The 24,728-nt window shown below is 27.9% G+C and overlaps 1 protein-coding gene across 1 annotated transcript; it reads left to right on the forward strand.

Annotated features, from left to right (window-relative positions):
• Positions 1–4,072: 4,072 nt before the first annotated feature.
• On the forward strand, positions 4,073–9,062 carry LOC135926118 (uncharacterized). The gene is made up of 3 exons (XM_065461814.1): positions 4,073–4,119; positions 4,166–5,900; positions 8,030–9,062. Exons 2-3 carry the CDS (start codon positions 4,187–4,189, stop codon positions 8,854–8,856), a joined length of 2,541 nt encoding a protein of 846 aa, XP_065317886.1. The 5' UTR covers positions 4,073–4,119; positions 4,166–4,186; the 3' UTR covers positions 8,857–9,062.
• Positions 9,063–24,728: the final 15,666 nt, after the last annotated feature.

Genomic DNA, 24,728 nt, shown 5'->3' on the forward strand with positions numbered 1-24,728 from the left:
TATTTATCAAATTTACTTAAGACCTAATAATAAAGGCATATTTTTATTTGTATTATAATGGATAGACTCATTATTATACGGTATAGATAAAATTACTATTTTAATTATAACTAGTAGAAAGCCCGTCAAAAATGACGGGGAATGAGATTTTTATTCATTTTTTTACGATAGATGTCATGCCCGATCCAAGCTCACAATATTAGGAAGCATATAATTATTAAAATGTTTATCCTGCCCAGCTCAACCCTTTTGTTAAATAAATTCCCATGTCAGGTGCAAGCTAATATAAATTTTGAGGTTCCAAGACCAGTCGTATCCAATATAATTTTGAAAATTTTTCCCCTATCGGAGATAGTTAAATTTTTAATTGATTTATCATCACATGAAGGGGAATTATCTGATTTACCAATTAGTTTAAGATGTAAAAAAAAACGTGTGAATTCCGTATTAAGGGAAACTGGGAAGGCCTGGGCAAACCACTTATTAGAGAATCATGACATAAAATAAAAATAACCGACTCTTATACTTTTTGGTAATATGATCAATTATAATTATATATAAAAAATAAATTGTTGTTTATTATATAGGTTTATTGTAGCTTTTCGGATAAATTTAATGTATGTCTTGTATTTCCCAAATTATTTGTCTATATTTTATGTTAAGTAAAAAAAAATGCTATCTATTTAAATAACAAAAATGACATTAAACACTAATGAAACTTATATGCAAATTATTAAATATTTTTTATTGGCATAAATTTAGGCTAATTTTTTTAAAAAATAATGAGGAATAATTATTATGTTGTGTATTTGATAAAATTAAGAGCAAATCCTTGTTGACATTTTTATTTTTGATGGAAAAAGTTACAAAATAAATCTGGAAGGTTATCTGGAAAGGAAATAATTAATATACAATTTCATATCATTTAGGGTTGTAGATGAAAGTAATGACGTATTACCAAAGCAGTGTACAAAACAATACGTCCTGATAAAGATGAGTCATATTCCTATGCCTTGGGATACTGGTAAAAGAAGAACGCAAAATGATATTTCTGTCAATGTCAGCATTGGTAGCCCCTCTAAAATAGAATCATAATGACAATGTTAACTCAACCATAAAAAGGTAGTAAGAATTGTTATAAAGGCCACGACGGAACTACTGCATATTTTTCCATTAATAAAGTTGATAAAAATGGCCGTACTGCACATTCAAGTTTAAACATTCCTCTAAATAATCATGAAAGTTTCTCAGAGAATCGGATAAAGTAATATTTATAATAACTCCTAGTGAAATGAATGATAGTACGGAATTGAATGCTTATATTTGTTAAAAAATAGGGATTGTGGTAGTGGTGATAGAAATATCATTTGGAGGCAACTGGGTGAAAATAAAATAAACGTAAGATAAAAAAAACAAAATAAACCTCCAGAGGAGTTAATTTCAAGCATAGTTCTTTATTATTTTGGCTACCAGTAACTCTAGAACGGGCAAGGCGTTTGTTTATTCGTCATTATTTTCTTTGCTTATCTTTAATAGATTCATCATGTTTTGTAGCAATGTGAGGAATTAAGGTTGGGTTAGCCTAGACAAATAAAGAAATCAGGCAAAAATATAAATAAACATTATTATTGAAATAAAACGAACATTAAAATTCTATAAACCAGTAGATGGGTCAATATTAGATGCATATATCTAGTAGTTGGAGGGATATCATCAAAAAAATTGGGGGGGGGGCAGAGATATTAAATTTATAATTAATGAAAGGGAAATCTCTGATTTACCAATTAGTCTACGGGTAAAATATAATACTTTATAAAAATATTAACATAAGACTAACATTTAACATTAAAAAATCCCAATATAGGTTCAAGCCTAAAATATTTGTAAAAAATTTCCAAGCATCCAAGATCTTAATGATTTAAAAAGATTTTCTCAAGCCCATTTCCAATCCCTAATAATTTTTGAAAACCAAGCCATATTAATTTTGAGAAATATTTTTTAAGCCCATTTCAACCCATAATAATTTTGAAAAAATTTTCCTAAGCCTAGAGATATTAAATTTATTGAATTAACTCAGTTATGAATTTCTATATAAAATATTAATAATTTGTAATATTTAGTAAATAAAGTATTACTTTGACAATTGGATTTAATATGACCTCCTACAGTTGCACTAATTTTGAAAAATATCGTGAATTGGTAATAAGGGAAACTGAGAAAGCCCGAACAAAGCACTTATTAGAGAATCATGACAAAATAAGGTCTGCCCTAATATTATTTATGTTTTTTTTTACATTTTAAACTAATTGGTAAATCAGATATTTACCCTTCATGTGATGATAAATCAATTAAAAATTTAACTATCTCCGAGGTAAGAAAAAATTTTTAAAATTATATTGGATACGACTGGGCTTGGAACCTCAAAATTAATATTAGCTTGCACCTGACATGGGAATATCTTTTACAAATTATTAAGGGTTGAGCTGGGCTGGATAAACTTTTAATTATATGCTTCCTAATATTGTGAGCTTGGACCTGGCATGACACTATCGTAAAAAATGAATAAAATCTCATTCCCCGTCATTTTTGATGGGCTTAAAAAATTTAATATGTTATTGGTGCCAAATTAAGAACTCATATTAAAATTGATAAATAGTAAATTATAATTATTTTTTAGTCATAGTTCAGGAAGCGATACCAACGCATCTATTGCCAAATGTAAATGGTAACCCCCTAATAAATTTAAATTAGAATCGATGGGTTGAAATTGTATTAATTCTACATTTTATTATAGTTAGATAATTATAATACATTTTATTTTTAATCATAATTTAAAATTTATTATATGATATATTACATTTTTATTTTTCAAGATCAATTACATTTTTTTATCTTTATATCTTTTTTTTAAACAATAATAAAAAAAATAACTATTACAAATTGATGTATCAAAAAAATGTTAATATGAAATTTTCACCGATTAAATTTAAATAATTTGTATATAAAAAAATTAATCAATTGCCAAAATAAATAATAAAATAATATCTATCAACATATTCAACACGATGATTATCTCATACCCCTTTTCAGAAAATTAGGAATAAATTGCTCCTACCCCCCCTTGCTTTCGGCATGTAGAAGCTGCTGGAAAGAAGGTGAGAAAAGATAGATTAAAATTCTCAATGAATGTGAATTACTATATATATAAATATAATCGATTCAAAAAACTTTCAGAAGCCAAGTGAGACTTCAGCTTTATAAGCATAACAACTCCCTCCCCACCCACATGGAAATTGGCCACTCTTCAATTTTATTATAAGCTGATAAAAATACCCACTCAACCCCCCCCCCCCCTTCAGCTCCTACCCTTATCTCCACCTAAGAATAAACAATAAGTTGAAAGAAAAATAATTAAAGGATAAGCAAATTTATTTTTATGTTAAAAACTAGCCAGAGGACTATAGTGAACCTAAAGGCCTACAATAAGGGTATCTAAAGGTTTCAATAAAATTTATGGAGAAACCGACATCTAATCTAAAAGTGCGTTCACTCCACTATCAATCCTGGGTACGTCAATGCTTAATGAATGAAGTTGCATTCAGAGATAAAACATATCTCAGTCGATTTTTAGCCTAACTTAATGATAATTTTCATTATCAGAAAACAACTCCCTACATGGCATTGGACGATGTGTCATCGCAGCTGAATAAATATAGATATAGCTTTCGGCAGGCAAAAGAGTTCCTAAATTGAACAGAATTGAACTTTGTACAAATATGCGAAATATATGAAAACTTTTATAATATAATAAGTAAATATGCGAAATTTATAAAGCGTTTTGTAGAGAACACGTTGTTTAAATTTTGACAGTCCAGGACTTAAATACGTACAAATGGAAGGTTGGATAGTAATTGCATATAATAAGATGAATAAACTTCGTCGTTGTATATATAACATGAAAATTGCACTCATATAGATTATTTTATTATCATCCTCTAAATATGTTTTAAAGAAACATATGATTGATTAAGTATCAATCGTATTAATAGATCTTATTCCATGTCAATCATTATGATTTTAGAGCAAATGTTTATTTTATATGATATGATATGATATAAAGTTTTAATTTAATACTCTATATCAAGCTAAGATTAATTTATTTTAGTGCCTAATTGATGAATATAACATGAACGAGGTCATTATTAATAATGAGTTTATGGAAAGTGATTGGAGTAAGAAGACAGAAGAATCTAATCATTCTCAAATTTATTACAACCTTAAACGTAGATTGAATCATGTTAAACATAATGGTAACATTTCTTTCACAAATGTTGTTTCAAATCCAAGATGTATGTCTTCAAATTCTAATAATATAAATCCCTCAAAACCAATAAAGAGGGGGATAAAAATGCTATTCCCAATCACTCAATCTGAAAATAACAACTCTAGCCTTAATTCATACAGCGAGTTTAAAATCCCAGAAGATGACAAAATATCTATCATATCATTAGGCTTAGAAACAAATTTTACTATTTCTAAAACTTACATTAGAAATCATGTTTTTGTATCCATTAAAATTTTGGACAGATTTAACCATACTGAACTAGAATTTACTGAGTATATTCGCTTATTTGACCTTAAATCATTCCTGAAAAGAACAAAAGGTATCAATTACACATCTTCGGAATATAGAGATTTATACAAATGTTTATCTATTAAATTTTGCACTTGTACATTAGAACAATTAATATCATTTAGACACTTATATGCACAGCTAAATACCAAAATTTTTAATCATCACATGGAAGAATTAATATCCTCTGATAGTAGGATATTGATAGCAACAAATGATGCTAATAAATTATGTGATTACTTGTTAAACTCCCACTATAAGAACAATTTAAATGACAATACCTATGATAGTCATCCTAATAAAAATATAATGAATATTTTTAATCATATTACAGATCCCTTATATCAATCTTATGGCAGTACTATACATTTATCAAAAACCTTAAATACAAACACAAATTTATCCCACACCAAAATAAAACAAACTCCGCTAATAATTAAACCTAAGAAACTGAATACCACAATGTCATTTTACAATATTCCAACTAGCAAACAGCCATTGAACCAGCATATTAAATTTAGCAAAAATAGTCATGAGACCATCAACCTGGCATGTTATAGGAGACCTCATGACCAAAAGCCATTTATAAATCTTCGAACACTTAAAGAACAAATACTTCCTCACATAAACATGCATTCTATAAGAGAAGCCTGCAAATTGATGAAATATAAAATGGTCACATTTCATAATTTGAACCTGATTGATTCACCTGATCTAAAAGAATCTCCTGATGAATATGTAACCCTTAGGCAAGCCAAAAAAATAGCTAGACGCCTTGATAAATTTTATCACATCCAATGTCATAAAAATAGCTCTGGTAATATATCAAAGCAATCCCCCAAAATGAAACCAAGCTTTCCTCCCAAGGTTATTAATAATGGTCTTTTAATCAATAACATACTCACCAAACCAGAAACATTAGCTAAACCCACTCACAAAGATTGGCAACATAATAATCTTTGTCTCAAAGCCAGGCGCATAGCTTCCTTATATAAACGCCCTCATCAAAAATGTCGTTATAAGCACCTTTTGCATCCCAAGAATGTAGAAATAGAAATGGAGCAAGACCTCACAGAAAACCTTGTGGAATTATCATGCTTTGATGAAGATTTTGACTCAAAAAATCTAGATTTTAATAATGAAATTTTTTCTCAATTACATGTAAGAAAACTCCCCGAACACACTGATAATATCAAATGTAAAGAATGTTATGTGACACTACAAAAAAGTACTCCATTAACAGTCGTTTTTAATGCGGATATCACAAGTACTATTTTTTTAATCAATATAAGAGAATGTTAAATGGGTAGATAATTCATTTTATAGTTATTCAACCAGGCAATAAAGAAAGAAATTGTAGCGTTAATATTTTTTGGCCCTATGGACCAAGCCAATAATTAGTAAGACTTATAATATAACTACCATGGGAGGGAGTTATGATGCTAATAATTTCAATTGAAAGGGGTAGGGAGCTATGAAGATATTGTCATTAGAATGGGGATGGGGTAAGGGTGTGAATGAATGTAAAAGAGCATCCTCGTGTTTTTCTTTTTTTGTGCTAACTTTTTGTTCCTTCTATTACCTTTTTTTTGTTAAATTAGATTTGAATTTCTTTTTATTTGTTATAATTTTGATTTTTGTTTAGAGGGTAGGAGATTAGGAAGGTACTGTACAGGATAGGGATAGGAGTTAAAATCATTATTAGCTTAAGGGACCATAGAAGGGCCTGCACCTAACTATCTTTATTTAATTTTAGTTGTTATCCTTATCTCATAAATCTAATATCTAAAGCAATAATATATTAGGATATAAGTCCTACAAACCTAAATTGCATCTAAATTGGTAAGTTACTAGAGGTAAATATGCTTTGAATTCGGTAATAACTTTAGCCCACGTCGTTTAAGTTTATGAGGTATTTAAATACATCCTCTGCCATTATTTATTAATAATAAATCATTGACCTTCCAGATTTGCGTTCAGACTGACTTTGGAGAGACTACATTTATCCATTCAAATCTATAGCCTATATTGTATTATTATAAGGGTCAATTTTTTAAAACAGCTAAACCCTATATTTTCACTAAAAAAAATATTAAGCAAGCCTCGAGATTTCAATACCTATCTGAACATCTATGATCAAAATCTGCTTGCGCATAACCTTTTTGGCTGAAATATTGGGCTAGCTAATTTTAAAATTCGAGCTTTTTAACAACACTAATCTTATAGTATTTTTTTCAGGGATATCTGCAAAGGTCGAAATTTTTAGCCCTTATTTGGATTTTTTTAAAATTTTACCCCCTTCCAAGAATTATTTTAAATTATCGTTATTTTGAGTAATTTTGGCTGTGGGAAATTAAAAATATGACTAGAATATTAGGTAGTGAAGGTCACGGTTTGGTCTTTGGTCCACACCAGACTGACGTTCTCGGATCGGATCTGACCAGGAGACCGGTCTAGTAAAATGCTTCTTTGACAAATCTATGGGTTTCATATTGCAAAATAAAGATGGACTAAAAATTTACAACTAATATATAACTCCTCTATAAAAATAACATTTAATATAATATACAAAAAAATTTGGTAAAATAAATTACATTAATTGAATCAAATAACTTTATAAAAATTATTAAACATGTCTAACTTTCTAAAAAATTTAAGTTTTTATAAATTTTATACTTCCCATTTAATTTAGATATTAATATAACTGCCCATTTTCTATCATAATTTGAAAAATTCAACATAGTATTGCTTACTTTTTTTCTCGTAATTTCACAACTTTATAAACTTTAAGCATAAATTTATTAGGTTTTTATAATTTCTCGAACTTTAAAAATTAATAAACTTTCGTAGATTCGAAAAAATGTTTTAGATCACTATTTTAATTATCCATTAAAGGTAGCTTATTTCCTTTTTGTTAAAGTTACCAAAGTTTACGAATTATATTTTTGATATTTAAGATATAGCCCCCTGACCAGGGTTTAATTTATTTGTTCCGGAACTGCAAATCAGATTTTTTGATATTTTTACCCTAGATGATACGTTGAAAAAATAATTACTAGCTAGCTTTAACCAGAGTGAAAGAGAGTGTGTGGGGAAGTAGAGGGGTGGGTATAAATATATTATTTTTTGAATCATTAGGTCAATTATTTTTGGATTAAAATCTTTATTTTGTCTTTCAATTTAGTTAATAAACTGCCGAAAGTGTTTATTAAATGTTTTACTTAGATCAAAAATGATCTCACTCCATTTTTTTTCCTCCATCGTTCTGGAACAATTTTTAATTTATAAACACTTTCTCCCAATTCGTTCAAAAATTCCCCCCATCCCATTTTTTTAATCATAAAGTTATTTTTTTTAAAAATTTGCATTATATTCTTATATTTTTTCCCCCAAAAGCTGGCGCGACTATACAACAAGTTGGATGGATATACCTGCATTTATACCTAACTCAGCACTCCCCGTGTGTCCTCTGTTCTTCTTGCTCTCGTCATTTTTCCGTTTGCGAATTCCTAAATAAACACATGTTCTCGCATCATTGCGATCCTCATAATTTCTCTATTCATCGTGATGATAATAATAATAAGATTATCTCTACCAATTCCGATCAGGCAACTAAAAAGTGGATAGAGCTTGTTAAAACCAGAGATTTTAAGGCGTGGAAGGATTTTTTAAATCGTAGGCTCTCTTTTCGGGAACCTTGTTACCTTCATCATTCTCCGGATCACGTCTCTTATGGACATTCTCATGAAAACCTTGGAAAATATATTCTACTTAATGACGCAAATAACTTTGACGTAGCCTTTGTCGGTGAGATATCAACCATTTGCGTTCAAAGTTTAGGAGCTAAGCCTTCTACGAAAACGGATAGTTTAGGCATCATTAATCCATTCAATAAGTATTTGCCTCACGAGATTAAGCGATTTTTACGCAATAATATACATATCATAGACTTACCGTACTCTCCCATGTGTCCAAGATTAGGTTATAAACGCAAGAAACCTTATTTTGATGTTAGATCAAATCGACATATAAATGACAAAAATGAGCGCTATAATAGGCTAAAAAACGTTATTACTCGGTATGGTCTTATACCGTGTATGAAAAGCCTGCCGCATAATAACTACCTTATGTCCTCCCCCTTTTCTTGGCACCACCTATCCAACCCCAAAGTTGAATGTGTTCGAAATCGAGCCTTATATCATCCTAAACTTCCTTGCTCTTAAATAAAAATAATGCGTAAACGATACGTCTATCTTTCATTTTTTTACGGCCTCTACATATTATAATATCTTATTCGATCAATTTTATAAAATATATTTTCTTTATAATAAATATGTTTTTAAAAAAAATTGATATTTATATATATTTTTATATTAACTGTAAAATAGATTTTATTTTTGTCTAAAGATTTTCTTTATAATATTTATTATTCGAACCATTCACAAATACAAGAAATTAAAAGTTATTCACTCAGAAAAAAAATAATAATCATAGTGGATTTCTATAGAGTAAAATAATTTTAAATTTAGAAAAACATTAGAAATGAGGATAAGAAGGCCCAGGTCAAGGCCATAACTAGATTTGTTAAGTGGCTCGATTTTAACGGATTTTTAAAAACGGCTAACTCAATATTTTATCTAGAAAAATATTAAGCGAGCCTGAAGATTTTGATAATAAATTTCACAAAGGTTGGACAGCTATTTGCGAGATCTTGAGGCCTAGTCGATATTTTGATGGATTAACTATTGAGCCAGCCTTTGTTAAAAACTCAAATCGACCTATACACGGGAAAACAAAGCACAATTAAAAGAGATTTAGCTCAGAAAATTAATACTAAACGATGCGCGCGAAAAACATATTTACATTGAAACCTAGGCGAAAGATAATGTTGACAAAATTAAATAATTTAAGATATTGAGGGAATGGCCGATGTAAGTAGATGCCAGAAAAAAATATTAAGAACTATTGAAAGGGGGGTTTTGTGATAAATAGTAGTTCCTACTGTTTTAAGAGAAACATATTAGAGGTTTCCCTCTATCCCAAAAAATATAGCCTAGTAATATTGGTTGCTTCAATAATTTTGATATATTGGGGGAAATGGCGGTGATAGGTAGATGCCAGAATAATAGTTTGAGTTGACTACTACGAAAAACTATTATTAGGGGAAGGGAGTCTTGATGTTCTTGCTCCAAATTCCCTCTATCTCGAAAAAATATATTTACTTAGTCATGTTTGTTGCTTCATCTTAAATTTAGGATATAAGCAATTTAATAATATGTACCTCATAGATTAGCGAACTATAGCCTAGATTTTAAAACAACAATATCAAGGCTAAATATAGAGGGCCAGTTTGATGCTTTTCCACGCTAACTTAATTCTCTGACTGTTTAAGATAAGCTTATCTACCAAACACTAATGACAGGTATTTTATTTTAGCTAGGAATTGGTAATATTACTTTTTTTAACACTAAGCATACCATGACATAAGTATTCTTCCTTTAGTATTACAACATTGATTTCCTTATAATCTAAAATTTTAAATGTGTACGCAATAAAGATTATTAGAAAATTAACCGATTATCTTTCGGCAGGGATGCGAAAGGATAATTTTTTCATAATTACATCTATTAAATGACCTTAAAATATCAGAATTCTTAGCAAGGAAGAATAGTATTAATCCTAAGATAAAGGAACAATTTACAAGTTAATAGTATACAGGAACTTTTCAGATATGAGTGGCCTTATCGGAATGATATAAGACAAAATTTAAATTCAATAGATCATGCATACAAAGACGCAAATTGAGAATGTCTCCCTCAGGCCACTTCCAAACACTCTCTTCTCTTCTCTTCTCTTCTCTTCTCTTCTCTTCTCTTCTCTTCTCTTCTCTTCTCTTCTCTTCTCTTCTCTTCTCTTCTCTTCTCTTCTCTTCTCTTCTCTTCTCTTCTCTTCTCTTCTCTTCTCTTCTCTCTCTCTCTTCTCTTCTCTTCTCTTCTTCTTCTCTTCTCTTCTCTTCTCTTCTCTTCTCTTCTCTTCTCTTCTTCTCTTCTCTTCTCTTCTCTTCTCTTCTCTTCTCTTCTCTTCTCTTCTCTTCTCTTCTCTTCTCTTCTCTTCTCTTCTCTTCTCTTCTCTTCTCTTCTCTTCTCTTCTCTTCTCTGTTTTTTAAAGCGATAAATAACAAATTAAGCTTAATAGATGTGTGCTTCCAAACCAAACGATTTTTTCATGCATACGATTTTGCGATTATTTTAATAACAAACTAGCTTGATTTTTTTTAACGATTAAATGGCGTCTGATACAATTGAAATGAATAAGTAATTTTTTTTAACGTTAATATTCAATAAGTGAAATGATTTTAGAGGAAATTTTGTATCTGAATTGATAAAGTTTGTAGAAGATCATGACGATTTATGGAACCAATCTAATGATAATTATTCTAATAGATTATTAGTAGATGAACTATGGACTTTATGTGCTAAAAAGTAGAACAAGACTATATTGAAAATATTGACTATTTTATAATAATAATTTTTAATTAACAGACTTTTTAATTAGATACTATTTATTAGTAAGCATGGAATATGAATTTTAATAATTTATATCTTTATTTAAATAAAATTATTTTTTATCCTTTATTTACCAGGCTTGATTCATCCCCAAATGTCTGTAAATTAAAATGGAAGAATTTGAGGGATTCTTATTTAAAGGAAAAGAGAAAGAGAGAAGAAGTGCATTCAGGGGATGCTGCAAAAGCTAACACTCCATGGAAATGGTATGATTCACTATCATTTCTTACTACTTCCACCACACCAAGAAAGACACTAAATAATATCACAGATAATATAGAGAATGTAAGACCTGTAAAAAAAGGCTAGAGTAACACAAGACCCAATGGAAAGATATTTTGACAAAATGTTAGAAATTGATAATGACCCAGATAGATTATGGTGCCTGTCTTTGGTTGATAATGTAAAGAAGGTGCCAAATGAAGTTAAGGACGCCATGAAAATTAATGTGCAAACTCTTATTTATAATTATATAAATAATATTATAGTAGAAAATGTTGATGTTAAAATAGTTATGTATTATATACACATACAAAAGTAATTTATTTATTTAATATATAATGATAAAATGTTAAATTAAACATATATTTAAGAATTAAAATAGTCTTTAAATAATTCTCTAATTTCTCTTGAATTAGAACTTGAAGCATTTAAAGATCTACTGATCCCTAAATTTTCAGTAATAGGTAAAATATTAGGTGTATATTCTATTTTATCATAATCAATAATAATATTATGTAAAAGAATAATTGTAGATATAATTTTATCAGCATTTACAAATAATCTCTTTTCAGGAGATATTGTTGTTTTTGCATTTGTTTGTTTATGTATAATTTTAGTTTCAATTTTGTTAAGTATATAATAGAAAACATTCCTAGATAATCCAAGATAGTGAAAGAATTGCGATTCATTTAAATTGATATAGATCATATACAGATCTCTTTCTTTATAAATTATACTTACTTTTCGTTTTTTTATAATGTCTCATAATAAAATATCTAGTTATAAGATTCATTTAAAAAAAATCAGCTGTAAAATATAAATCGTTGCTGTTTGGAAGTAAAAAATATTGCGAAAAACGTGCCTCGGAAAACGTTTTGAAAAAACGTCGTGTTTGGAAGTGGCCTCACGACAATACAAATGATAAAAACATTTTTTGTTATAAAGTTATAAATGCCTTTTAGACTCAGCATGAAATAAAATAATACGGGAATGACTAAAATACGCGTCCCCGGTCAAAACGACTTATTTTTATTATTATTAATAGGAAATCTTATTAAGCTTTATAAGATGAGTTAGAAAATGTTTTTTTTAATTTAAAAAAAATACGGTAACTATATAAAATTTACAAAAAATTTTTTTAAAAAATAAACTACGCGTCCCCGGTCAAAATACAGTTTTTTTTTAAAAATCAAAACGGATTCATATTTAGCTCATTAAAAGAATACAGAATATGTAAATATTATATTTTAAACTATTTTATAACTTAGTGATTTTTTCAAAAAACACTTCTTTTTTTTCAAAAACACTACGCGTCCCCGGTCAAAAAACCGTTTTTTTAAAAAATAAAAGCAGATTCATGTTTAGCTTTTCAAGGAGATTCAGAAAATAGTATTAATAAAACAAATTTACAAAAAAAAATTTTTTCGAAAAAAATTTTTTTGGCAAAACTACGCGTCCCCGGTCAAAATACAGTTTTTTTAAAAAAATCAAAACAGATTCATATTTAGCTTATTAAAAGAATAAAGAATATGTAAATATTATATTTTAAACTATTTTATAACTTAGTGATTTTTTCAAAAAACACTTTTTTTTTCAAAAACACTACGCGTCCCCGGTCAAAAAACCGTTTTTTTTAAAAAATAAAAGCAGATTCATGTTTAGCTTTTCAAGGAGATTCAGAAAATAGTATTAATAAAAAAAATTTATAAAAAAATTTTTTTTTTCGGTTTTTTGACCGGGGACGCGTAGTGTTTTCGAAAAAAAGTGTTTTTTCAAAAAATCACTAAGTTATAAAATAGTTTAAAATATAATATTTACCAATTCTGTAATCTTTTAATGAGCTAAATATGAATCCGTTTTGATTTTTTAAAAAAAGTGTATTTTGACCGGGGACGCGTAGTTTAGCCAAAAAAAAATTTTCGAAAAATTTTTTTTTTTTAAATTTTTTTTATTAATACCATTTTTTGAATCTCCTTGAAAAGCTAAACATGAATCTGCTTTTATTTTAAAAAAAAACGGTTTTTTGACCGGGGACGCGTAGTGTTTTTGAAAAAAAAAGTGATTTTTCAAAAAATCACTAAGTTATAAAATACTTTAAAAAATAATATTTACATATTCTGTATTCTTTTAATGAGCTAAATATGAATCCGTTTTGATTTTTTTAAAAAAACTGTATTTTGACCGGGGACGCGTAGGGACGCGTAGTTTAGCCAAAAAAAAATTTTTCGAAAAATTTTTTTTCTTTAAATTTTTTTATTAATACCATTTTCTGAATCTCTTTGAAAAGTTAAACATGAATCTGCTTTTATTTTTTTTAAAAAACGGTTTTTTGACCGGGGACGCGTAGTGTTTTTGAAAAAAAGTGTTTTTTCAAAAAATCACTAAGTTATTAAATACTTTAATATATAATATTTACATATTCTGTATTCTTTTAATGAGTTAAATATGAATCTGTTTTTATTTTTTAAAAAAAACTGTATTTTGATCGGGGACGCGTAGGGACGCGTAGGGACGCGTAGGGACGCGTAGGGACGCGTAGGGACGCGTAGTTTAGCCAAAAAAAAATTTTTTTTTATTAATACTATTTTCTGAATCTCCTTGAAAAGCTAAACATGAATCTGCTTTTATTTTTACAAAAAAACGGTTTTTTGACCGGTGACGCGTAGTGTTTTTGAAAAAAAAGTGTTTTTAAAAAAAATCACTAAGTTATAAAATAGTTTAAAATATAATATTTATATATTCTCTATTCTTTTAATAAGCTAAATATGAATCTGTTTTGGTTTTTTAAAAAAAACTGTATTTTGACCGGGGACGCGTAGGGACGCGTAGTTTTGCCAAAAAAAAATTTTTTCGAAAAAATTTTTTTTTATAAATTTTTTTTATTAATACTATTTTCTGAATCTCCTTGAAAAGCTAAACATGAATCTGCTTTTATTTTTTTAAAAAAACGGTTTTTTGACCGGGGACGCGAAGTGTTTTTGAAAAAAAAAAGTGTTTTTTGAAAAAATCACTAAGTTATAAAATAGTTTAAAATATAATATTTACATATTCTGTATTCTTTTAATGAGCTAAATATGAATCCGTTTTGATTTTTTTAAAAAAACTGTATTTTGACCGGGGACGCGTAGGGACGCGTAGTTTATTTTTTTTAAAAATAAATTTTTGTAAATTTTATATAGTTACCGTATTTTTTTTAAATTAAAAAAAAACATTTTCTAACTCATCTTATAAAGCTTAATAAGATTTCCTATTAATAATAATAAAAATAAGTCGTTTTGACCGGGGACGCTTAGGGACGCGTAGTTTTCGGGGGCGCGTATTTTAGTCATTCCCAAATAATACCGAAGATAAATCTACATAAGAGTAGATAAGATAATTTTTACACATTTATAAAATTCGGTTCAGTATAATTTCGACCAACAACGTATATAATAAAAACTATTCATACAAACGCATTGCCTTTTGGATCCATGATAAGCTGTAACCTAAAGATAACAAAATTATATCCTATATTGACTGCTAAGGTAGATATACTATTATCCCATCCATCTAATCTTAGCTTAAATATAATTGATATAATCAATTACCACTTAAACAATACCACGAAGCCATTAGTGATTATAATATATATGCGAACTCTCACTATAAATTCTCACCGAAATAAAGTATATGGGCATTATACAAATGGGATGACATTGGTAAAAATATATTCTCCCAAAAAATTAAACCAATGTGGCTTAAAAATAGTCTCCTGTATTGTATTGGATCTGATTTAATAAACTAAGTACTCTCAAATAGCACTAAGTCTTAAAATATCCTAATGCATGAGCTTCTGTGTTATTTTTTGAAAATTTAAACTAAGTACTCTCAAATAGCACTAAGTCTTAGGATATCCTAATGCATGAGCTTTTCTGTGTTATTTTTTTAAAATTAACATTAAAAGCCTATACATTTGATCTCTCATTTGCTATGATTAATTAGGCCCTAACTTTTCAAAAGGAGAAATATAACCTAATTAATCATGGAAAAATCATCCTAAGAATAGTCATAATGTAACACAAGACTATTTTTGCCTTGATGAATGGCCGGTATCTACTTTTGATTCAATAATACAACCCAAAATTACTCCTTGAATAATCTACAACTCAATAATACAACCCAACTCCTTGAATGAAGAAGAATAGAATTACATATTGGTATTTTAATAGTTATAGGATAGTAATTTCGTAATATTTTAAGATCAAAAGTTCAGATCACAACCTATAAAAGCAAGAAGTCTTATAAAAGACTCGTAATCTTTAACGAACCTATGAACATTCTTAATAAATCCTTAGCACACGAAAATACATTTAAAGCACCTCAGCCAACAAAATAAAAATATGTATAACCAATGAGTATTTGAACAGTCATATACAATTCTGTTAATTTAGTCAAATACAATTCTGTCAAGTGATTAGTCAAATACGGTTTTTAATATTAACTCTATTTGATACAATATAATAAAAATAAGAATATATTCATAAATAAATGCACATAATTAATCAATGATAATTTGATGAACATATTATAGAAATAATGTTTCTTCTGCTTTGTTTAAGTTTTTTTCAGATTCAGCCTTTTATATAGTAATTACTCATTAGCCCTAATTAATTTTCTAGAAGTTAAAATTTTAAATTGATTTCTGCTCTTTTTAAGAATATTACCCAAAACAAACTAATCTCTTTTAAAAAATGTATTAAACTTGAAAGCAAAACCATCACATTTGCCATTTCGCTTAAAGGGCGGTGGGTAAAGTTCCTTCCATGCCAATTCCTGATTAATAGATTCTATCACATCCACATATTTTGCCTATCAAAGATACTGCTTTTATAAATGGCTTGATTATCACAATCCTGCAGAAATCAAAGATCTTTTATTATATATCAAGCTTCATCGAATCCCATAATCATAAGATATCGGCCTTGATGGAGATATAACAGTAGTAGAACTGTAAGCAGTTGTATTAAGATATTTTTTAAACTTATTTTAAATATGTTTTTCTTTTCATCTTCTAGCATAGAAGATATTGGATCATAGTTCTATTGAATATCATGCTGTAATAATGATAGCTGATTTTTTTTATTAAGTCAAAGTTAATTTATCTCCTATTCATAACAATAAAATCACTAACGGGTGGAGTATATTATAAACTTTCAAAATGGTTTATGATCCAAGATAAAATAACTTATTTCTCTTGTGCATATATTACAATAGTTTATTTAAGAATGGATACTTCTAGAGGTCTTTTAAAATTTTTAGTAGTTTTTAGTAATTATGTAAATCTAGATAGTGTTGATTTCTTTAGTAGAATAATGCAGCACTTGACATGTGTTTATTTAAAAAAACGATTATATATTATTAAATAGGAATGCCCGTTAAAATCTCCAAAATATATCCAATATCTAATAAGGATTTAGCTATTTGTTTTCACCTGGGTAAGTTATTAAGGCATTTTTTTTAATAACTCATAATATAAGAATTTTAACTAACGTGGAACGAATTGCTTATAAAGGGAGCCTACAATTCATCAAATTTTAGGTTGTGTTATTGATAATCTTATTAATAAAACATTTTTTATTAAATTGTTTTCTAGTTTGATATGATAGAATATAAATCGAAGCTGCAGGTATCCAACGTCCCCATAAGTCAATGTTTATTACAATCTACAATCGTTTAGGATTATGGATAAAGCTTGTTTAGGTGATTAAAGCCGGACCTAGGCGTAGCCAGGGGGGAAGGGAGTTGCAATGGGAAATTCCCTTTGGAAATTTACCTCTTCTTGTAAATAACATTTTTAATTGATAAAAAAAATCCCCATTCTCACTCTCCCCTAAAAATAGATATATTATATCACTATAAAGAATAATTTGAAAGATAAAATAGGTAAAAGTTAAAAATTTTATAAAATAACGTCTATACTCAAAATTTTTAGATAAAATAAAAATCTAATATAGTTGAAGGTTAACCATAAGTTGACCTAAAGACCTAATAATCATGAGGAAAAACTAGCCCTCCCCCCCCCCCTTATCAAAATCCTAGATAAACCTATGCTCCCCACAACTTGGAGGTTTAAGACAATTTTTTAGGCCTAAAACTTAATAAAATGTAATAAAGTAGTTGGTTATTAAAGTCAGGTGATTTAAATTTAAAATTAATTAAAACAATGTACATTTATCACATTGACACTAACATTAATATTATAAGTCAAAAATTACCTAAAATAGGAAAAAAAGAAAAACTGAAAGATAAAATTGGAAATAAATACCCGCCTTTTAATGTTTCTAACCAGATTATCAACAAACTTTCTTTGGATTATTTAACAGAAATATTCTTTACAACAACCTAAAAAGTAGATCATGATTTTAAATAAGTGTCATCTTTTTAGTTTTATTATTTGGGCATTTTGGTTTAAATTTTGGTATACAAGCTGGCGCTTAATATCTGTAATTTAATTAATATATTTTCATGATTTATCAACTCTTCTCATTATTGTTTTCTTACTTTTTTAACATTCTAAATATATTTATCACTATAATTTATCTCTATACTTTAAAATTATTTCTTAAAAACTCTTTTATAATTAAATATGAATATATTATACGTATAATATACCACATGCAATACGTGACACTGACACTTCTTATGATATGACAGATTTGAAAAGTTTATCAAGTGATAGGTGACAATTTTGACATGAATAGCCCTGGCTAGTATTTTAATAAGGCTGGGCACTATTAGGTGGGGTTTTCCTGAATAAATTTTTTTGAAGATCTTGCCCACTTATTGTAATGGCATTGATAAATTTTTATAAAAAAATGTTTGGTTTTTCACTCTTTTATAAATAATGCTTTTCTAAAGATTTTGAATTATAGTCGTTATTTTAAAAATTTATTAACTTTTCTCGATTTCTTTTTTATGAATATATATTGTATACATTATTGGAAGAGGAGGAGTTGGGGTGTGTAGGGAGAAATTTATTATTCGCCTAAAATTATATTTTTTTTTAATATTAATTTTTGTATTAGGAATACTTATTAATTATGAATTAAGGTATTTTTAGATGACAAGAATGTATCTAAAAAATTTAATTATCCCCTCCCCCTTTTCCATATAAATTTTTGCGTGCGCACCTGGGCTACATTTATTAAAACTGTTTAATAAGGTTATTTATTTCTATTATAGTGTGTGACAAAAATTAGGTAATATATTAATTACAAATTAAATTTTTAAAGCATTTATTTGACCTGTCTAATAGAAATTTGGCTGATAGTCTATATTTCATTGGTCAACTGACCGACTTCCCAACCCATGTACATAACGCCATACGTCAAATTTTATGCTGTATCGACAACGTCTATATCTTTCCTTCTAACTTCACACTGTTTGTAGTAATTGCGATAAATATAGATTATAAAAATTGATAATCATGCCCAATTGACAGCTAAAAATTACAAATAATAGATATAATAATTGATAATTTTGGAAAAATATTCTGATCTATAATCTTAATTAACGGGAAAAAAATATATTATAAGAGCACTAAACATCGATCATTTAAACTCATTATCTATATCAATAAGGAGCAGACCTTTATATAGATAGGGAGAAATAATTTGTAGAATAGAAAGTAAATCTAGGCATGATACTGTATTCTCTCTCATAAATACATTGCTAAAACTAGACGTCAGTATCTTGTTTAAAGGCTCCGATATGACTATCTGCTATATTTTTCATTAAACAAAAAATAAAGGCCATTTAGGATTTCTGGTGTCACCAGAAAAGTGCCCAATAATTTTATATAGTGGACATGTAAGCAATCTGCGCAATATCAAGAAAGTTTCAAGAAGCTAAAGAACCTGTAAATAGACTGTAGATACATTAGGCATTTGATTCCTCTTTTCACATGTTAAATTTCTTTTAGATTGGATTTTGTAAATAGGTACCGTATCGACTTGATCCCTGCAGATGCGAGCCCTGGTATAATCTAAAACCTATCGTGCTTGACATATGTAATAAGCAAAAATGAGATCCTTATACAATATATATTTAGATAATATATTAATTGGAATTCATACACCATAATATATACCGGAATTTGCAAAATACTTTCAAGTGAGGGTTCATTGTAAACGAAGCTAAGTAAGTCGTACAGCAAGCGTCTAAGAGTAGTATTAAAAATGGGCTCTAAACTCAATCTAAGCCGTTTGAAATCAGCTCGGGTTAAATGTTAGGCTGCAGGACATTCCTAAATATTTGTTTGAATTTACAGAGGGCTAGAATACAGGTGTAATAAGACAACACAGATAGTATTTTTGAGATGTATATAAAAAACATCATTACCATAGTGTTACGCAGTGGCGTAGCCAGGATTGATCCATGGGGGGGGGGTTGAACAATTTTTTGGGGGCGAAGCCCCAAACCCCTTATCAAATTGCCAATATTTTGTGTATTATACCCAGGCCAGCATAAATATTAAAAAATATTAGAATTAAAATTTTTGCCAAATTTATAATTAATAAGCGACTGAAAGCATTATTTTGAAAATGTTATCAATGTTTAGTAAATTGTATATTAATTCAATCTATTCGATGTAAAAAAAATTTGCCTCCCCCCAAACCTTCCAATTTTATGATCAACTCAATATATCTTATTCTATGTTAAAAATAATTATTTTAATTAAATTTTTGCATATAACAATATTTTGCAGAGATTTTATTTATTATTAACTTTATTTATTTAACTATGTATTTATTTTAATAATATATAAAAAAATAAATTTCAAAATATATAAATTTTATACAGATTATTATATTAAAAATTGAATGTAAATAACTATATTTTAAAAAAATAAAATTGCAATAAAATATGTAATTCTTGCTAAAAAAATACAATTTAACAATTTTATTTAGTATAAACCCTTTATTTAACTATGTGTTTATTTTATATACAAAAAATAAATTTCAAAATTAGAAATTTTATACAGATTACTATTTTAAAAATTGATTGTAAATATCTATATTTTAAAAAAATAAAATTACAATAAAATATAAGTAATTCTTGTATGCAATTTAAAAAAATATAATTTAACAGTTATATTTAATACAAATGAGTATATTATATAAATAATTCTTATTGTAGGTGCAATACTATTATTAAATATAGTATAAAAATATCATGAATAAAAATTCATTATAATAAAGTTTTACATATAAACATTTTATGACTAAGAAAATATTACAATTATATGATTTGAATTTATAAAGAGAGGTCTACTTTTCTCTGAGATTTGGCTAATTCATCTAGAATCAAATTTTTATCTAGAATAATCTCCTTAAAAATATTTAATAGGGCTAATCCATTTAAACGGTTTTCACCGGTGCTATTTCTTAAATAGGTTTTTAACCTTTTCAAAGTTGAAAAAGACCTTTCATTAGTGCAGGTACTAATCGGTAAAGTAGCTAAAATAAAATGATATTGGGCAGGGAATCTAAAGTGCAATTGCACATGGAAAGGGCCTGCAAAACATTTTTTGGTCTCAAAGAGTACTCTATTCTGCCAAGATTTTCATACCAAAATTCGACATCACAAAGTAACTTATCATACGACCCTAATAAATCATCAGAATAAAACTCTGAGATGTTCTTAATATCCTCTCGCGTTTCAAGTGTAATCAACAATTCAGACTCAACCGGCAAAAGAAAATAAAAGCTTTTTAAAATAAAATTGTGACTTATAAATCTTTCCTTTAATTGAAATAAAAATGTATCAATAAGTGGAATAAAAATGTTAATTTTATAAAAATCCTCAATCGTAAATGCATCAATATTTGAGTGATTGGATTGTCTAGAAACTGTAGAAGTTAAGTAGAATTTATTAGGGAACTTAGAACCATTGTCAAATAAAGAAAAGTTAATTAGACTGAATGTGTCCATAGAACATTGTTTCGGCCAACAAATGTAGTGGTTCAGATAATTTAGAGAATAAAATAATAGTATAAATAAATTAACTACTAATACTTTATTAATTAATATAAATACTAATTACATAATCATAAATAAAATAAGAAATTAAAATAATATAAAAAAATTAAAATTAAAAATTAAAGATTAAAAAAATTAAGTTCGTAAAATCATAATTTAATCATCATTTTTCACATCATAATTTCTCCTTATATATCCTTTTTCTTTAATCAACACTTGCATAGTCTCAATTTGTACCGAGATTTAATTCTTGTAGATTTGAATATCTTTGGGCTTCGTAATTTTGTTTAAAAGTAATCTGCCTGTCTGACGTTTTTCTTAATCTAGTAAATTTGCATGTTACCACAATTACAACACCTTTCCACTTAGATTAGTCCCACCATTCTGCGAATGATGTCCTTTCTTCCTATTTTGACTTTACTGATCTTGTTTCTCCACCAAATCTATTCGTCTTAATCTTTAATGTCTTCTAGTTTCTAACGACGGCGGTCTATTGTCTAATATTCTTCACTTTTAAGGACTGTTTGTATCCGATTACACTCTGAAATTCTTGATTCCTTCTGTTTCTTGTCAACCCCTTGTAAACGATTATCTCTTGATCTTTATAGGCCATTGACGAATCTGTTATCATGATTCCCGATACATTCTTCTAGCTCTTTTAATTATATTTCGTTTTAATCCCAAATTATCCTAGTCTGTGCTTGTTTCTAACGGTTTCTAGTAACTAATGACGGTAAACGACTGCCGATAATTTGCCTGCGAGTAACGATGGTTTCCCCGACTTCTTGTTTCTAAGATCATCGATTTTTTATCCTATACTAAAGTTTTGATAAACAACTGGCGATAATTTGTCAACGATTAACGATAGCATCCTGGTCTTGACCACTTGTTCTACCTAGTCGCTTGTCAAGATATCCACGTTGTCTTAAGATCTCTTATACGATAATGATTTCTTGTATCTTTTGATCCAAAATAAAAAATCCGATCTCTAATTGGATTGCGGCATAAATTTTCTAATGACGAAAAGCCGTTTCTCTTTATGAAGATTTTGGTTAATCAACAACCTGATATTTTGCTAAATATTATCAACTTAAATAACAGTTAACCGTATATCTTTAATAACAATTTATAACAAATTTCTTTTAGCTACATCGATCGCTTGTACGTATAACGATCTCTTGTGACGAATTCCTTTTAATTAAACGACTAATTCTATTCTTTTTTGAATTACGACCATTGATATTGACACCATGTTTCATTGACCTCATTCTTTGTCTTTGTGTCGATAGTCATTTCATACATCCCCTTCCCCCTTTATTTAGAATCTCTTTTCAGAGTTAATTAGACTGAATTATTGTAATGGCCTGGTCTCCTCCGCTCTCCAACACTAATGTAACATTTTGAGGAATTTAGAAGGATTGGGTGATTAGAACCGTTGTCAAATAAGAAAGGTTAGAACTAAAATGATTTAAATCAGACTAATATCTTCGATTATATATACTTTTCTATAATATTCGTCAAATAAAGAAAAGTTAGAACTAAAATGAAACTAAATCTTTATTAAATAATAAGATAAAAACATAATGAAAATAAATAATATAAATTAAAAATTAAAGATAAAAAAAATTAAGTTCGTAAAATCATAATTTAATCATTTATTCAAAATTATAACATTATCAAATTAACAAAATTATAAAAGTAAAAATAATAAAAAAAGATTAATAAAAATAAAAAATAAAATACAAAAAAGTTAATAATTATAAAAGATTTTTTGTATGGTAAAAATTGGCCTTTTTATACTCTTTTCAATCTTCTTTATAACTAATATTCATAACTATTCAAATATAATATTTTTATCACGCGTTATAATAATAAATCCAAAAGAATTCTTTATGCAAATTAAATATAAAGTACAAATTTAACTAATCTAAAATCTACAACAGAAACTACTCTAGGTTTAAAAATTTCAATCCCAAACATATTAGCGATCTCCTTTACTTTCTCATATATTTCGTGAAATTTTTCATCCACATTATCTCTGATATTTGTTAATATTTCAACAATATCCTTTGCCCTATTCATAACCTCCCTTAAATCCAAATCAATTTTTTGTAACATTTTGCTAAAATCATATGTATAATTAAATAAAAAATAAACACATTGAATTGAAATTAAAAATTGAGGCTTCCTTTGCGTAATATGTATGATTCCAGTGCCGCAAAAATAACCTCATATAACTCGATGAAAACCTTCACCGATTGTTGTCTTTCAATGAATCTTGTGGGACAAAATCTTTTTAATTTTTTTTTGAATCAATTTCATCGAACGTTTGGGTAAAAATCTCCCTCTTCTTGGGTGAGGTAAAGAAGTCACAAACCGACGATATTGTTTCTAAATTTTGAAAAATATATAAAAATTATATAAAGATATCTATAATACATAATAAAATCTAATAAATTTCAATTAAATCAAAATCTTTTTACGTAAACTGTTCCGGATGTCTCTAATTTCACATGCCTCAGTTATCATCAAATTCAGGCAATGTGAACTGCAGTGAACATAAAGAGCTGTGCTATAAAGCTCTCTAATTCTTGACTGGACCCCTTTAACATGGCCACTCATCGAGGGAGCTCCATCGTACCCTTGGCCTCTCAGTAGATTTAAATCCAGGTTTTGAAGTGATTTAATAATTTGATTAGCAATCGTTTCTGACTTAGTGTCAGGTAATTCAATAAATTGAACAAATAGTTCCTTCATTTTATAATTACCTGATTCCATATCAATAAACCTTATTGCTATGGATAGTTGTTCAATATTACCAATATCGGAAGTTTCATCCGCCAAAACACTAAAAAATGGTGATGCTTTGACTTTTGAAGAAACTTCCTTTAATATAAACTGATTGCATATTGATATTATTTCATTTTGAATAGTGGGACTTAGGTAAGTAGCATTTTTAGAGGAGCTTTCAAAAAGCTTTAGGTAGTTGTCATTATTATTACATAAAAATTTCAATAATTCCTTGAAATTTCCTTCATTGTGAGAAGGGGATGTAAGTGTTAGGGGGCCAGGAGATATCCTATGAGCTCTTAACGCCAAGCCCTGCCTTCCTAGCCAAATGATAGCATCAATAATTATAATTATTCTTGATCGATTTTTTGTAACAATATCAAAATTTTTTTTATTCAATACATTGGATATTGATATCTTTTGATTCATTGAGATTTCTTTTAAAGAATCCATTATCTCACAGGAATTAAGATGATATTTATTTTTTTGATGATAATT

This window comes from Gordionus sp. m RMFG-2023, chromosome 3, assembly GCF_954871325.1.
Source record: "Gordionus sp. m RMFG-2023 chromosome 3, tfGorSpeb1-WG-v2, whole genome shotgun sequence".
Classification (NCBI taxonomy): Eukaryota; Metazoa; Nematomorpha; class Gordioida; order Chordodea; family Parachordodidae; genus Gordionus; species Gordionus sp. m RMFG-2023.

Excerpts from the sequence above, each read along its gene's own strand:
- LOC135926118 (XM_065461814.1), top strand. The coding sequence starts at position 4,187 with ATGAACGAGGTCATTATTAATAATGAGTTTATGGAAAGTGATTGGAGT. Across the intron at positions 5,901-8,029 it reads TTTTAATGCGGATATCACAA|CTGGCGCGACTATACAACAA; the intron begins GTACTATTTTTT and ends TTCCCCCAAAAG.